The 14,599-nt window shown below is 57.9% G+C and overlaps 2 protein-coding genes across 9 annotated transcripts in view; both read right to left on the bottom strand.

The window, feature by feature from the left end:
- FLYWCH1 (FLYWCH-type zinc finger 1) overlaps positions 1 to 9,859 on the bottom strand; it is a 30,032-nt gene extending 20,173 nt beyond the window's left edge. For 4 of the 6 annotated variants that reach the window (XM_045285964.1, XM_045285966.1, XM_045285965.1 and 1 more), the window contains exon 1: positions 9,769 to 9,857. The gene's annotated coding sequence lies outside the window, so the exon portion shown is untranslated. Of the gene's footprint in view, positions 1 to 9,768 lie in introns of all 6 variants that reach the window. The other 2 variants (XM_045285968.1, XM_045285969.1) reach the window with 1 other exon arrangement.
- An 852-nt stretch (positions 9,860 to 10,711) lies between these two features.
- Positions 10,712 to 14,599, bottom strand: part of FLYWCH2 (FLYWCH family member 2) — a 5,975-nt gene continuing 2,087 nt past the window's right edge. Inside the window, exons 1-3 of one of the 3 annotated variants that reach the window (XM_045285315.1) lie at positions 13,661 to 14,184; positions 12,456 to 12,612; positions 10,712 to 11,018 (exon numbers count right to left, since the gene is read on the bottom strand). In XM_045285315.1, coding sequence (XP_045141250.1) covers positions 12,464 to 12,612; positions 13,661 to 13,988 — 477 coding nt within the window. In that variant the 5' untranslated portion in view covers positions 13,989 to 14,184 and the 3' untranslated portion in view covers positions 10,712 to 11,018; positions 12,456 to 12,463. Of the gene's footprint in view, positions 11,019 to 12,165; positions 12,613 to 13,660; positions 14,189 to 14,599 lie in introns of those variants that run through there. The other 2 variants (XM_045285311.1, XM_045285320.1) reach the window with 2 other exon arrangements.

Genomic DNA, 14,599 nt, shown 5'->3' with positions numbered 1-14,599 from the left:
AGGATGGGACAGGACTGCTTTGAGGGGTCCTTGCAGAGCACCTCGTCTCCCTCCAGCAGAGCAACTGGCAGGTTCACACAGCCGACCTCAGGGTTAGCAGCCCTTCGCTTAACCCACGGTGCCACCAGGACTCCGGCTTCTTCTGGCGGTCTCTAGTCCGTCTGTATTCTCTGCCAACAGGTCAATCCAAAGGTGCCAGTTCTGCTTTGGCCTTTTCTACTCTCTGCCCAGCTTCCCGCGCACACCAGGGGGTCGAGGAGACCCAAGCTTGAGTCCGGTTGCCTTCAGGCCTCCGAGTGACGGCATTGCTTTTGGACACTTTCAAGGTCTTGGAAGTGGCTATCCCTTTAAGGCAGCGGTTCTCAACCTGTGGGTCCCGCCCCCTTTGGGGCTTCAATGACCCTTGCACGGAGGTCACCTAATTTATACCAGTAGCAAAATGACAGTGAAGTAGTAATGAAAATAATTGGATGGCTGGGGGTCACCACCACATGAGGAATTGTATGAAAGGGTCGTGGCATCAGGAAGGTTGAGAACCACTGCTCTACGGAGTCTGACTGTGGTCACTCCCATTGGTTGAGTATGATGTTCCTATAGCTCCTTCACTGTGGGCATGCACATAAATGACATCCGACCTGGGAGTGCCCCCCTCCCTATCCCTTTCCTTTCTAAACAGTCCTTTTCCTCGTGGTGAGTCCGAATCTATTCAGTGGCTCCCTACTGCCGGCTTTTCTGGTCTTCCCATCTGGACACTCAGGGTGGCTGAGGTCTTCCCTCTCCCAAGACAAAGCTTTGCCGGACCCCCTTTGCCTACTTGGGGCGCTGCCCCCAGTTCTACGAACACCACCATCCTCTTTGGCCTAAGGCCTGGTGCAGCCATCCCAGGAGCCACCCTTCCCTCCGGGACACTGGCCTTCTGGGAAGGGCAGTCCTGCTCTGACCCACATGGCAGTGGCCGCACCTCCAGCGACTGTTCTGTGGCCGACCAGTGTTTACTGAAACCTGGCATTTCAGACCCTGAGGGAGACACAGGGACTAAAGACAGACAGCCCAGGGGGCGCTGCTGAGTCCCAGGATGGGGCGCACAAAGAGGACTCAGAGAAGCTGGGGGGTGGGGGTGGGGATGCAGGGTGTACTGGGAATGGTTTGGGGTGGGGGCGGAGCAGAGTTTGCCAGGACAAGGAGGCAACAGCTACAAAAGGGGAAGGTGTGCCAGGAACCCTTGGCTCACAGAAGTCCCTGGACGGTCCCCACAATGAGGTTAAAGCCCCCTCCAGGACACCTTCGAGGAAAGGGCTGGTGACCTGCTGCCAAGGGCCCACAGCCTCAAGACCCTGCAAAGCCGATCTACTGGGGTCACCGGGGCTCAGAGCAGAGGCCACAGCCACTGACCCCAACTGCCACCCGTTTGGAGAAGAGAGAGCTGGACCCCAGGGTGGGAAAGGGAGGTGGCCAGCTGGAACCAGACTGCCCTAGGGCAGGGCCAGCAAGAACTGCTGTGCAGGGAGATTAAGGGGGAAAGCAGGTCCCCTGTCTTCTGCTCTGGTGTGGACCCAGCCCCTAAGGCCAGAGGCACATTCCAAGGGAAGGGGTGGAGGGTGTCCATGCTGCCCACACCAGAGCAATGGCTTTTCTAGCTGGGGCCTGCCGCTTCCTGTGATGTCAGCCGTCCATGGCTGGAAGGGACACCTGATGGTCACGTGGACTCAGGTGTTCAGAGAGGGCAGAGAACTGCCTGTGCAGGCCATGGGGGCTGGGGGGCGGGGGCGGTGTCTATCATTTCTGCCTTGTCCCAGGACCCTGCGGGGACTTACTGAAGAGAAGGGCTCGGGGTGTCTGAGAATCTCATTTCACTGGGGCTCCCTTTTTTGTTTTCATTCCACCCGTAAGCCCCTTCCCCCAGTTCCTCTCTGGTTCCTCTTCAGCCTGACTTCACTGCACTGATTTTAGGGTGCACACAGGGCCCCCAACCTTCGATGACTCATCCCTTCAGGGCTTGTCGACTGCCAGATCCCTTACAGCCTACCAGTAATCGCCGGGTGAGCATTAGCTCTGGAACCCCCCAAACGGGCTCCCAGGACCCAGTGAAGATTTGGGGGGGGGTCAGGGGTCTTTCAACAGTGGGGCTAATACATGTGTGTCTCCATGCAAGGAACCCTGGTGGCTTAGTGAATACATGTTGGCTGCAGTTTGAAACGCCCAGTGGATCTGCAGGAGGAAGGGGAGCCTTTCTACTCCCGAGAAGAGTTACCGTCCAGTTCCACCGTGTCCTAGCGGGCCACGTGGGCCCGGATCTATTCAGTGGCTGGGAGGGCTTTTAGCTTGCCATCGGTGCAGCTAAGAGCTTACAGTGGCGCCCCCGTGTGGGTTCGAGGGGAACTGCGCTCCGCAGGGTTTCACTACATCGAGATGCGCAGTTTGAAACCACCAGCTGCTCCTCCGGAGAAAGACCGGGTTTTCTACTCCCATAAACAGTTACAGTCTCAGAAACTCATAGGGCAGTTCCATGAGTTTGAGATTGTTGCGACTCACAGCGACACTATCTATTGGGCACAGCAGAACTGCACCTGCGAGCTTCTGAAGCTGTAACGTTTAATTTCTTTTTTTTGAAACTAACTCTTGACGGGAGTAGAAAGCCTCATTTTTCTCCCACAGAGCGGCTGGTGGTTTTGAACTGCTGGCTTTGCAGCCCAATACGTAAGCCCACTATACAACTCCTAGGCTTGGTGAATCGGAATCAGCTCCATGGCAGTGGTGGGGTTTTTGCTTCAAATTGCCAGCGGCCGAGGGTGTGCTAACGGTTCACCCCCACCCAGAACTGCGTCCGTGCTGCGTGCAAACCGGACCCACGCTCGTGGGGGGCAAAGTTAAACCTCTTACTGCCCCCCATGGGCACCCTCTGCCCCCAACCAGGCGTCGCCCATCACGTGGGCAACTTCGCGCGGTGCCCCAGCAGCACGGTAAATGCCCCCGCCGGGCTCCTGAAGCGGAAGTAGGATTCCTGAAACGGAAGTAGGATTCCTGAAACGGAAGTAGGGCGGAATTAGGAAAGGAAGAAACGCACGGACCTCGACGAGGCAACTGCCACAACGAGGAGTCTCGGCAGCTCGGCGCAAGTGCCAGGTCTGCGTGCTGGGACACACAGCCGGCGACGTTAGAGCAGAAGCTCCCAGCTGCAGGCCGGCCGGAGGCCCGGGAAGGACCAGAACATGACGTCATTTTGACCCGGGCGACGTCGACGCTTGCAGCGCTGGTGACGTAGTGCGCGACGCGCTGGACTGCTAACAAGGCCCGAAGTTGGGAACCACCAGCCGCTCTGCGGGAGAAGGATGGGGCTTTCTACCCCCGTCAAGCCTAAGCCTCGGAACCCCCCAGGGGCAGGTCGAGGCGGCCTCCGGGAGTCAGAGCTGCTCCGCGGGGCGAGTTCGAGTCCCGGTTCCGGCGAGCTTTCCGCAACGCCCCGGGAGGCCACAAGGTGGCGCTGTCCCCGCGGAAACGCACCACGCGTTTCCAAACCAAGAATTTGCATTTTTCCCTTTAGGAAAAAGTGATTCAGGAGGACTTGCAAAATTGCTTGTGCTTTCTTTATGGAAGCTACTCGTTAGCGAGCAAAATTCTTCCTTTCAGCTACCTTGCGCAAGCTAGACAAGGTTCCCCACCATTAGAAGGCCAAACTACTACTTGGGACAGGGCCCTCCCAACCCTCACCTCTGGCTGTGCTTCTTAACTGACCAAGTTCACGTTACCGATTCTTGTTTAAAAGGTCCTGACTTTACTGTGGACACGCAGCACGCCACGTTGATGGATTCCACCAGTGACTCCCACTGTTACGGAATCCATCACCCGGGGCCGAAACCAGCACTGGTCTCCGGCCACCTACGAACTCCTAGTTTGTCTCCGCGCCCTGGTGGCACAGTGGGCCACTCGTTGGGCAGCTAACCACCAGGCTGGTGGCGGTGCAAGCCCACTAGGTGCTCTTCAGGAGCAAGGAGGCGGCTTTCTGCTCCCACAAACACGTGCAGCCGCCGAAACGCGCGGGGCAGTGCCTCTCCTCCCCGGAGGGAGGCTGCGCGTCACGATGGAGTATTCCACGGAACCGCTTATTGCTGCTGTCTGCTTTTTGAGGCTCTTGCCCGGAGGAATGGGCAGTATCGGTCCACTTGTGTCTGGTTCACGGCACGCAGCAGCCCGTCTCCAAGCTTCATCCACGCCATTGCCTGGACCAGACTCTTGGTGGCTGACTGCATGCACGATTTTAAAAACTTAACTACCGCCAGTGGGTCAGTCCCTGTTCACCGCAACCCTATAGGAAAGGGCAGGCCTGGCCGACAGGGCTTCCAAGAGGGTAACTCCCGACAGGAGCAGACTGCTTCCTGGGAGAGGAGCAGCTGTGTGTCTGGACATTGGCCTAGCAGTTAGCCTGCTACTCAGCCCAGAGCACCCGCGGGGCTCACTTCAAGTCAGTGCGGAAGTCACGTGTGCAAAGGTTCAGGACTGGAACACCGGGTTTGTACTCTTCCTTGGGTGTGCGGGAGCCCTCTTCTCAATGGACCATTTTTCTCCTATTGCCCCCCCCCCCCAATTTTTCACTTTTACCATATGAACCACAAGGTCAGCAGTTCGAAATCACCAGCTGCTCCACAGGAGAAAAATGAGGCTTTCTTTCTACTCCTGTAAGAGTTATAGTCTCGGAAACCCCCAGGGGCCGTTCTGCCCTGTCCTATGGTATCACTAGGAATTGGCATTGACTCAACGGCTGTGAGTTTGGAATTCTGGTTTAACTCTCAGAATGATACGGGGCCACCACCTGCAGGCAACATGTTGTCATAAAGGGAAGAAAGATAAAGAATGAGGTAAAATAGAGAAATGAATCAAACCAAACACACTGACTTCAGCTCACAGCCATTGGGGTGATTCTGACCCACAGTAACCCTACAGAACAAAGCACAGCCACCCACCCCACACCCCACACCCCCGGTTTACCGAGGCTTCAGATCTTTACAGGAAGTCTCCCCTTTCTCCCTTAGAGCAGGTCAGTGGATTCGAACTGCTGACCTTGTGACTAGCAGCCTAGTCGTAACCCACTACTTACCAGCAGAAAAAGCCCAACAAGGATATTAAAGGCCCTGTTGGGGGATATGCGTGGTTTCCCAAGTATCTCCCCCAAGATACTGATCCACGACTTACCTCTCACGGCCATCAAACGATGCCAATTCATGGGAACCCCATAGGACAGGGCAGATCTGCCCCTGTGAGCTTCCGAGACTGTGAAGAGTTTACCATTACGTGATCATGGCTAAGGGCATCGGCATACGACATCCCAAGCACCAGCAACTCCTTGCTACCGCACACTGAAAAGCATCTCACCCTTGCTCATCCTGCCAAAAAATGTACCACCTCCTCCAGGCTTTCTCCTCCTGTAAAGATTTCCAGTCTCGGAAACCCACAGGGCAGTTCTCCGTCCTATTGGGTCATCACTGTGAGTCAGAAATGACTGGATGGCAACGAGTTTTAATCCTGAGTCAATGAAGATGACCAATTCCACTTGGAGGGCATTCTTCCAAGCACCCCACCTGCCCTCCTCAAAGGGGTCAAGGTCGTCACAGACAAGCCAAGGCTGGCGAAGCCTCGCAGACTGGAGAGCACTAAGGAGACCAGATGCACCCTGGGTGGTGGGGTGACGGGCACTGGGGGGTGGTGGTGGTGGCAAAGGCTGGCTGTGAAGAGTCATTTGAGCCACAGCACTGGACCCATGGGCACGTCCTGCTTCTGCTCCCAGCGCTGTCTCATATAAGGTGTTGGGTGACGGTACACTGGAATTCTCTGTACCATGTTTGTCACTCTGCTCACCCCCTCCAAAAAAAAAGAAGTCTAAAATTAATTCCAAATGAAAGGTTTTGAAGATCCTGGTTACAGATGGGTGCATGGAGTCATGTGAGAGACCACCTGGGTAGAGGCAGAGAGCCAGAGCCCGGGCTCATCTTTTCTGTCCACACCCAGACAGAAATGACTTGTTCAGGATACCTCCCCGGCCCTGGGCCTGGGAAGGACTTGGGCCCAGTCCACTGGCTCCTGACACATCAATCCTGATGTCCGTGACTGTCACTCAACCATGGCCCTTCCGAGACTTGCCACTGTCCCCTCCACCTGTGGGGTGATGCAGGTCACAGGACCCCACAGCCAGTGGGGGTCAGGGCTTGGGCCCAGAGCCAACTTGCCTTCCTCTACCCTGGCAGCCTTTCCTCTTTAGGGTAAGAAATGACGTCACCACTTCCAAGGGTGATGTTGCTCGGAACACAAACCCAGCCGCCCCTCAGCAAAAAGTCTCCTCCCCTCTGCTGCGGGTGGCTCTGCACTGGCCTAACACGGAGAGCTCCTATGTCTCGGGAGATCCAGGCGTAAACACCTCCTGCCAGTGCCTGTTTCCCAGATCCAGCATTTTCCTTCCCGAGCAAGTCTCCGGGTGCCATCTTACCACTCGGTGTCCTGGTACCCCGTGCGGGCACGCCAGGGGCTGCTTCCTCGTGCTGTGATTGCACGCATGCAGATCACAGGCAAGGCTGTCTCAGCTTTTCCAGGCTCACCGTCCCAGACTCCACTCGGACGGAGCTGAACTCGCAACGCCTGCCTCTGTTTGTCTAATCTGCCCCTCTGAGCAGGCGGCCGCTCTCTGTTGGGTGCCGTGGGTCGATTTCCGACTCTCGGTGATGGAGAGGTGCAGCACCGGTCCCAGGAGGGGGCCCAAAACGTGACCTTCCTTTCACAGGTCACAGGCCCTTTCTGATGACCCAACAGCTCACTCATCACCCACCAGGGATTTCTGCACCACAGCGGGGGTGCACAGGGACTCGAGGTCCTGCTGCCAGCTCAGCCCATTCCAGGCTGCAGCTGGCACCCAGTTCCCGAGTCTAGCTTTGCAGGGTGTCCTCCCTTGTCCTTCCAGCCAGGCTGGGCCAGCAGCTTCCAGCGGCTGCCCTTCCCCAAGCTGCCTCACCACTTCCTGTTTGGCGGCTCCTGTGCCTACTGTCACCATGGGAGACACTTAATTCCCAGCTGAAACCATTTGGCGTTTCGGTTTCCCCAGGCGGGTGCTGACACAGCCACCCCGAGTCCAATGACTGTAATTACGACATCCAATGTGCACCTTATGTAAGGGAGGCCAGGAGGCGCTGTGCTGGACTCAGCTAAGTGCCGGGCTGCCAACCTAAAGGTTAGTGGTTCCAACCCACAGCTGCTGGGGGTGGGGGGCGGGGAGACACAGAGTCAGCCGTCTGCTTCGGTAGAGACCACAGCCTGGGGAACCCTGTGGGGGGACAGTTCTGTCCTGTCCTGTAGGGTAGAGTCCCGATGAATCAGAGCAGACTCAACCAGCAGCAGGTGTGGTTGGGTTTCTGTAGCAGAGGGCCAGCGAAGGGATGGGGTGGGGGGAGCGTCCAGTGAGATAGACTGTCACAGGGGCGGCAGCAATAGGCTCACACACAGCAAGGCCATGAGGGTGGGGCAGGACCCTGTTGCTAAGCATCTGAGCCGCCTGGATGGCACCTGGATGACAACATGTGCCTGCACAGACGGTATTCAATATAGCCTGGTCAATAGCCTCTATTTTTAGTCTTGTGTTAGCCAGGCAAGCCCTCAAGTTCACCCTCAGACCCCACCAATGAGCAGCATGCCAGTAGGGTCAGAGCTGGCCTTCCAATCCCTCGGGCCCACCCTCAGGACCTGTACCCTGAATCGCAGTTAAAACAGTCCTTTTCAAATGCAGCATGCTCCCCCCCCCCCAACTCACTCTTCTGGGTTGAGGCCAGAGGCTCCCCACCAGCGGTGAGCCCCCTCCCATGCTGGGGCTGCGGGCTGCAACATCAGCAGTTTGAAGCTGCCAGCAGCCCCAAGGGAGAAATATGAGGCTGTCTGCTCCAGGCCAGATGGATGGACCTGGAAACCCTCAGGGGCAGTTCCACTCGGTCCTGGAGGGCAGCCGTGAGTCAGAATGGCAGGATGGCAGTGGGCGGTGGGGAGGGGACGTGTGGTAATGTCTGGAGGCGGTTTGGGTGGTTATGAGGGGGGAGGGGGAAGTGAGACTGGCATTTGGTGAGGCCAGCAAAGCCCTCAGCATCCTACCATGCGCAGGGACAGTCCCCATTCTGCAACAAAGGGTGAGCCCGTCCAAGAAACGGGCAGCTGAGAGCAGAGTGCATCTGCTGCGTGACCCAAAAGCTGGTTTCCGGGAAAGCGTTCTTTCAATGATTTGTGTGTGTAATCCCAGTCTGCAAATTACCTGGGAGCAACACACACACACACACACACACACACACACACACACACACACACGGGTCTGTAAAGATGCTTGGAAGAAAGAAAGTCCTGGAGATCTACTTCCAAACGCACTAGAAGCACTATGGAACAGCTGGGCTCTGACACGCAGTGGCTGCCCAGGAGTCAACACTGGCTGAGAGGCAGCTGGTAACCTGGCCAACACTGCTCCTTCTCAACCTGACCTCGCCCACCTTCCACCTTTCCACCCCCAGGTCCCCTCAGAGCTTGATCTTCACCACCTCCTCTGCAGGCCTCCTTCTTAAGGGTCTGTCTCATACCTAGCGCTCCAATTCTCCCTGCACAGTTTCTGTGGCCGGACACCGACGAGCTGATTTCAATCCACAGTGACCCCCGTGCCAACCCCACAACAGAACTACCCCACGGGAGCCAGAGCTGTAATCTTCGGGGAAGCAATGCCCCAGGGCTCTTCTCCTCAGGAGTGAGATGGGGAGCTCCAACCACAGATGGACACAGCAAATCTTTCAGGACGCCACTTGCATTATTTCTCTGCCCAATACATCATCTCCTGGTCTTGCTGGCTCAGCACACACCAGCAGCCAGCTCCACACGCTGCCCTCTGGGGACCCCCCTCCCCTGTCCAATCAGTCTCATTCCACAGAGGAAACACTGAGGCCTGGTGGGAACCCACACAGAATATTCGTGTCGTGTTGGGGCGCCCAGAACTGCTTGTGGCCCCAAGCAGCAAACAGGTCGAACACAATAAACGCATTTGGAATCAAAGGTTGAATGTAATGATGGGAGCTGCGCAGACACACAGCAGGGCGTAATGGATGCGAGGGCTGCGAGCGCGCAGAGCCACGGGGCCCGGATCAATTTCCCGAGTCCGCAGCACTGTCGGCATGGACGGGGCACAATGGGATGGAGGGGCAGGGGCGTGGGGTCGATGGAGCTGCAGTCTGCGAGGTCAGGGGACAATTGCTTTCTTAGGCTTGTGCTCCGTGGACACACGGTAGGCAGGTAAAAAAGTATTTCTACAAGTAGGGGGAGTCAAAAAGTTTGAAAGCCATTAAAAGGCCATCTGCATAAAGCAGAAGTAGGGGTTTATGTGTGTCGTGGGAGGGGGGCTGGATGTAGGAATCATCAAACTAAGCAAGGTCACAAAGACCTCCAAGCACAAAAGGGGGTGGGGGGGCTGTATGGGAGGGTGGACATGGTTAGGGAGGGTGGGGAAAATGGGTGGATCCCCGATTTCAGAGTGTCAGGGTTCAGGCCGTGGGGTCAGTGGTTTGGGGGGGGGCGGATAGGAGGAGCGGAAAGAAAGGGAATGAGTGGCGGTGAAGGGCAAGGGGGCGACCTAGGGGCCAGACGGAGTCAGGGACCGCCCGACTTCGCATCAGCAGCTCTGGGAGACAACCCCTCGCCCAGGCCTGTTGGGGGGCGCGTCCAGTCTGGGGGCCGAGGACCCTCCACCCACCCTCCGGGGCCCGTCCTCACCGGGCACCAGCCGGGCGACGACAGCAGCTGGGCCCTGTCTCTCCGGGGACAGGGCAGCGGCGGGGCTCTCGGACGCTGCAGCCCCAGGCGACGACCTCGCAGTCCAGGCCCCTCCGGCCACCTCGACCCCGGCTCCCCGCCCCCACCCGCTCGGGAGCGAGCCGCGTGCCCGCGCGCTCCCCTCCGAGAGCCGCCGGGAGCGCGCGCGACCCGCGGGGAGGGGAGCCCACGGCTCCGGCAGTCCTAGCAGCCTGCGTGCGAGCATGCGCAGAAGGGCTGCAGGCCCGATTCTTCGGGCGAATTACAAGCTCCGGGTTTTCCCTGCGCGGCGCCGAGACGTTGTTAGTGTGGGGCGGGGCCTGACTCGCAAAGGGGGCGTGGGCATCTCGCCATTGGGCGTTGCCACGAGTGGGCGGGGCGTCGTCCCTACTTGGGCGAGACTACTCACAACACAAGGTCGGGGGGAGGGCTTAACTTGACGCCCCGGACCGGTGGCGTCATTGGGGTCGTTTTCCCCAGCGTCCGGCGCGCCGCGTGGCCCCGCCCGCCCAGACCCCGCCCCCAGAGGCTCCGCCCTCTCCCTTGCAGCCGAGACGGCGGCCTTCCTCTGAACACCTTGGCGGTAGCCTTCGCCCTCTTTCCGCCCACGGGTGACTGCCGTGGGGGACGCCGCGGACCCTGGGGTTCGCTTTGGTGCCACCCCATCTCCGCGCCGCCCCTGCTTGCTCCTCCCTGCTGAGTAGGAAAATCTGCTACGTCTCTGGCCTCAGCCCAGCCAAGATCCAGCTTCTTCCTTCCCGCAGGGGATTTGAAGGATTGTTCAGATCAGCTGACCCTGGATCCTCCGTGTAATCGGAATCAGCTGGACAAGTGACCACGCCCCACCCCTGTGGGGAATACTATACAACCAGTATAAAGGACGATTCTGGGCATTGATGTGTGATAGTATGTATTGTAGATCAAAAACATCTTTTAGACGATTCGTGTCTAAATGGGAGAATTACCAGTGATTTTTGTCACTATAAATTTTTTCAGGATTTTTCTGCAGTGACGGCAAAGTGAACCTTATTATTTTGCGGGGGGGATGCATGCAGAGGGGTGGCCTGGAACACCAACCAGTTATTGTTTATAAGGGTGTTTGCGCCTACATACTTCTTTCTTAGGTCATCATCATGAATGTTCCCACTGAGAATCTGAGGCTTGGGCCACCAAGGACGCTGGCAGGGACTCTCCGAGGGATTTTCCGTCTCCTGAGCGGGAAGGAGGGAATGGCCATTTCTGCCGGGGCTGGGGACACCGAGTGTGGCCTGGGTGCTGAGTGATATTAATTCAGTGGTGATCCCTATAGGCATGTGGGTCTGGAGGGGCATGAGGAGGCTTTGCTAAGGAATTTGGCAAAAGGAGAGGTTTTAGGAAAGAAAGGGAGGTGAGCAGCAGGGGTGGGGTGGGGGGGTGCTTTTTACCAGGGGGCCTCACACAGTTCCTTCAACTTTGATGGGATTTGACATTTTCCAAATAGTCACAAAATAAGTGAAGACTTGTTAACGCTGGCTGGCCCAGACTCAGGGTGTGGGCCCCTGGTTTGGCTTAGGACTCTCTAAGAAGAGCACCAGATGCCCCCCACCCACTGAGACCCTAGGAAGAGGGAGATCCTGCCCTTGCTTTGGCCTCCAGGGGCCACCGAGTAAAATAGATCTCTCGTTGGGGGCCACAACCCCAGAGAGTCCACCCCGACCCTACGGCTCTGCCTCCTTTGGCAGGGGCTGCAGGGAACCAATGGTGTCAGAGTCCCAGGGAATGGTGCCACACGGTGACCTTGCTAAGTGGATTCTGTACCAGGGACCAATCCTCCATCTCTCTCCCAGGCCAGGACTGTCTGCAGAGGCCCAGGGAGAGCGGGCCTGAGCTGAGCCTAAGTCACAGCTTGCCTCCCCTGCTGCCCATTTCCTCCTGGTCCTCACCCCTGCTCCCCAGGGGTTCACTCTGCACGAGGAGCTGGGTAGCGAGTCAGACAAGTCAGACACAAGGACTTGCCATCCTGCAGAACACACCGGAAATGCGGTCACAGCCTTGCAGTGAAGAGAGGACCAGGGGCCACGTGCTGACTGACTCCGACTTTTGGTCTCCCTAAGGAGTCTGCGGATACTGAATTCAGAAAATCAGATAGATGTATAGAGATATATGACACGAGACCCTCAAACTCTGTTTCCCAAAGAACCGCTTTCCTTGTGCCCAATGGGAGTTTTAAAATGAGGGCCCTTTATGGAGAAGTAAGTGGAGGCAGAAGGACCAGGTGAGGGCTGTGAGGGGGGATCCCTGGGTTGGTGGTCCCAGAGGACCCCAAACCCTGGAATGTAAGCCTATCTGTGATGGATCTAGCAGACAGCCATTTTGAAGTTCTTTAAAAGAAATTTTTTTTAATCTGCTTACTAAAGTAACACGCGTGATCACAAAAAAAATTGCCCAAGGTTGAAAATGAACTTCTGTGGTGGCTGGGCCCTAACACCCCAGCGATCTTGTCCCGAGTGGGTTTCCAAATGCTGGGGCTGGGGGGCAGGGATGCCATTCTCTTCAATTACCTTTCCCAAGAACTTTCTGAGGCACCTGGTAAAATCACCCACTGAGCTTGAATGCCTTTGTCAAGGTTACAAGCACGTGAAGGGACAGGGGAGCCAGCGGTGTCTCACCGTCAGGGTTACGAGGAAGAGGCCGTGCTGGGCTCGGGGCTTCCCACTGCACGCACCACGCCTGGCTCCTCTGGGGATGCCTCGGGCTCCTCCCCTTCCATCAAGGGGTTGCGGGGTGGCCCCCCGGGTAATCTTCCTTCACTGTAAACGTCCTCATCTGGAAGAGAAGGGGTGTGGGTCTCACTGTAGTCAGATGAACGAACTGGGAGGGGCCTATAGGGCTGGCTGGCTGGAGTCCAGGCCAAGTCAGAGCAAACTGCCCCTGCGGGTTTCGGGTTTCGGAGACCGCCACTCTTGAGGGCGTAGAAAGCCCCGCCTTTCTCCCGAGGAGCGGCAGGTGTAGGTTTCCAACTGCTGACCTTGCGGTTAGTGGCCCAGCGCTGGAGTAACCACTAGGGACACAGAGATGGGGAGTTACAGAGCTGGGGACCATCCCCACTTCTGACCCTGGGCCAGGCATGAGACCGGGCAGCCTGGGACCTGTGGGGTGCCCAGGGAGTGGGTGACTGCCTGGACACTGGCCCTTGCTCCCTATGAAGGCCCCTCCCACTCCATCTCCTGGGGCTACCGTGGGGTGGAACCAGTGGCCCAGGTATGGGCCGCCTATCTGCCCAGTGGCCTTGACCCACAGCGCTCAGGGGGAAGAGCTGGTTCTAAGAGAGCCCACATCACAACCCACTCTACTTTGTACAGGGGACTGGCTGGTGGCCCCAAGGAGGTGACGACCCTTTGAACACACGTCAACAGGAACAGCTCTCCCTGCTCCAGCGGGAGGAACCAGGTGACCCACAGGGGCATCATACTTGTCTGTGGGGCAGGCTGGGGAGGGGATTGGAGTCCCTCGCCCCAGGCTTGGGCTCTGGCCCCTTCCAGCCGTCCCCCTCTCCCCTCCCAATGTCTGGCTCAGAAACAGGCCTAGTACACAGCAGGTGCAGAGCCCAGAGGCTGGGAGTGGAATGACCGTGGGCCAGCTCCCCCCAGCTGTCCCCGCAAAGCCACATAAGTGTGTCTGTGAGGTTGGACTGTCAAGCCCTCTAAAGCTGGCGTCCCCCTGCCTCAGAGGCAGCAGTTGCCCTCCTGCCACCCACAGCTCCCTAACTTAAACTGAGTGCCCACGCTGTCCGGGAGGCTCCCAGCGGGCAGATGGCAGAGGGGTGGGTGGGCAGCAGCTCCCCAGGCACCTGGGTTTGGGGGGGCAGCCTCACCGTCACCTGAGTCCAGCCTGCAGCGCTTCGGCTCAGGGCCCAGGGGTGGCTCCTCGATTGCCCGCTGGGCTTCGGGGTGGGTCTTCAGGAGGGCCTTGGCAAGGGTGGCAGGCCCAGGCAACCCCAGGGACATGATGCAGTGTACCCCTTTGCGCTTGGCCCCTGCCACCTTGGTGCTGTCTTTGGCGGCGGTGAGCAGGACGAGCTTGGAGAACTTCTTGGGTATCCTGGGGGCCGCAGGGACCATGCCGGTGTCAGGCTTGTGGGTGGCTTCCTGGGCTGCCCGCAGACCATCCTCCTCCTGCTTGTCAGCCTTGGGCAGGGACATCCTGGGGGGAGTGGGCTGCCCCAGGCCACACCCTGGCTGGCAAGTGGACGTTAGTGCTTCTTCCCTCCTGGGTCCAGACCCTGGGGTCCAGCAGCTCCTTCCTATGGGAGGGGGCAAGACCTCTGACAGTGGGGGCCCCAAGGACCCAGACTCAGGACTGGAGGCCTGAGGCTGGGACACAACCGGCTCACCCAAGAGGACCGTGGGGGCATTTCTACTGTACCCCACCCCCACCCCGCCTCCCCTACAGCCCCACAAAGCCCCTCTGTGAGGGGCGCAGATAAAACCCCTCTCCAGGCAGTGTTGGGTGGGTGACTAATGTCCTAATAACTGTGACTTCTTTCAAATCCAGAGCCTCAGAGAAATTGAGCATGGGGCTGTTATCATGGGATTTTCTAGACTGTACTGGCACAGACTGCCAGGCCTTTATCCCGTGGTGGTGTTGGGTGCATTGGCAGTACCAGCTTTTAGGTTGCTTGCCCAGAGCAAACCATTCGTATTGCCCAGAGACTGTGCAAAAGACAACAGACTACATTTTGCTAAGGTGTCCTAGTGGCACCCTGGTTTCAGCACTGGGCCGCTTACCTCCAGGTAGGCAGTTCACCAGCTAC

The sequence above is a fragment of the Echinops telfairi genome, unplaced genomic scaffold, assembly GCF_000313985.2.
Source record: "Echinops telfairi isolate 266 unplaced genomic scaffold, ASM31398v2 ScPeMD7_5;HRSCAF=22, whole genome shotgun sequence".
Lineage (NCBI taxonomy): Eukaryota > Metazoa > Chordata > Mammalia > Afrosoricida > Tenrecidae > Echinops > Echinops telfairi.
Note: the sequence above shows the minus strand (reverse complement) of the source record. Positions and strands in the feature narration are given on the sequence as shown.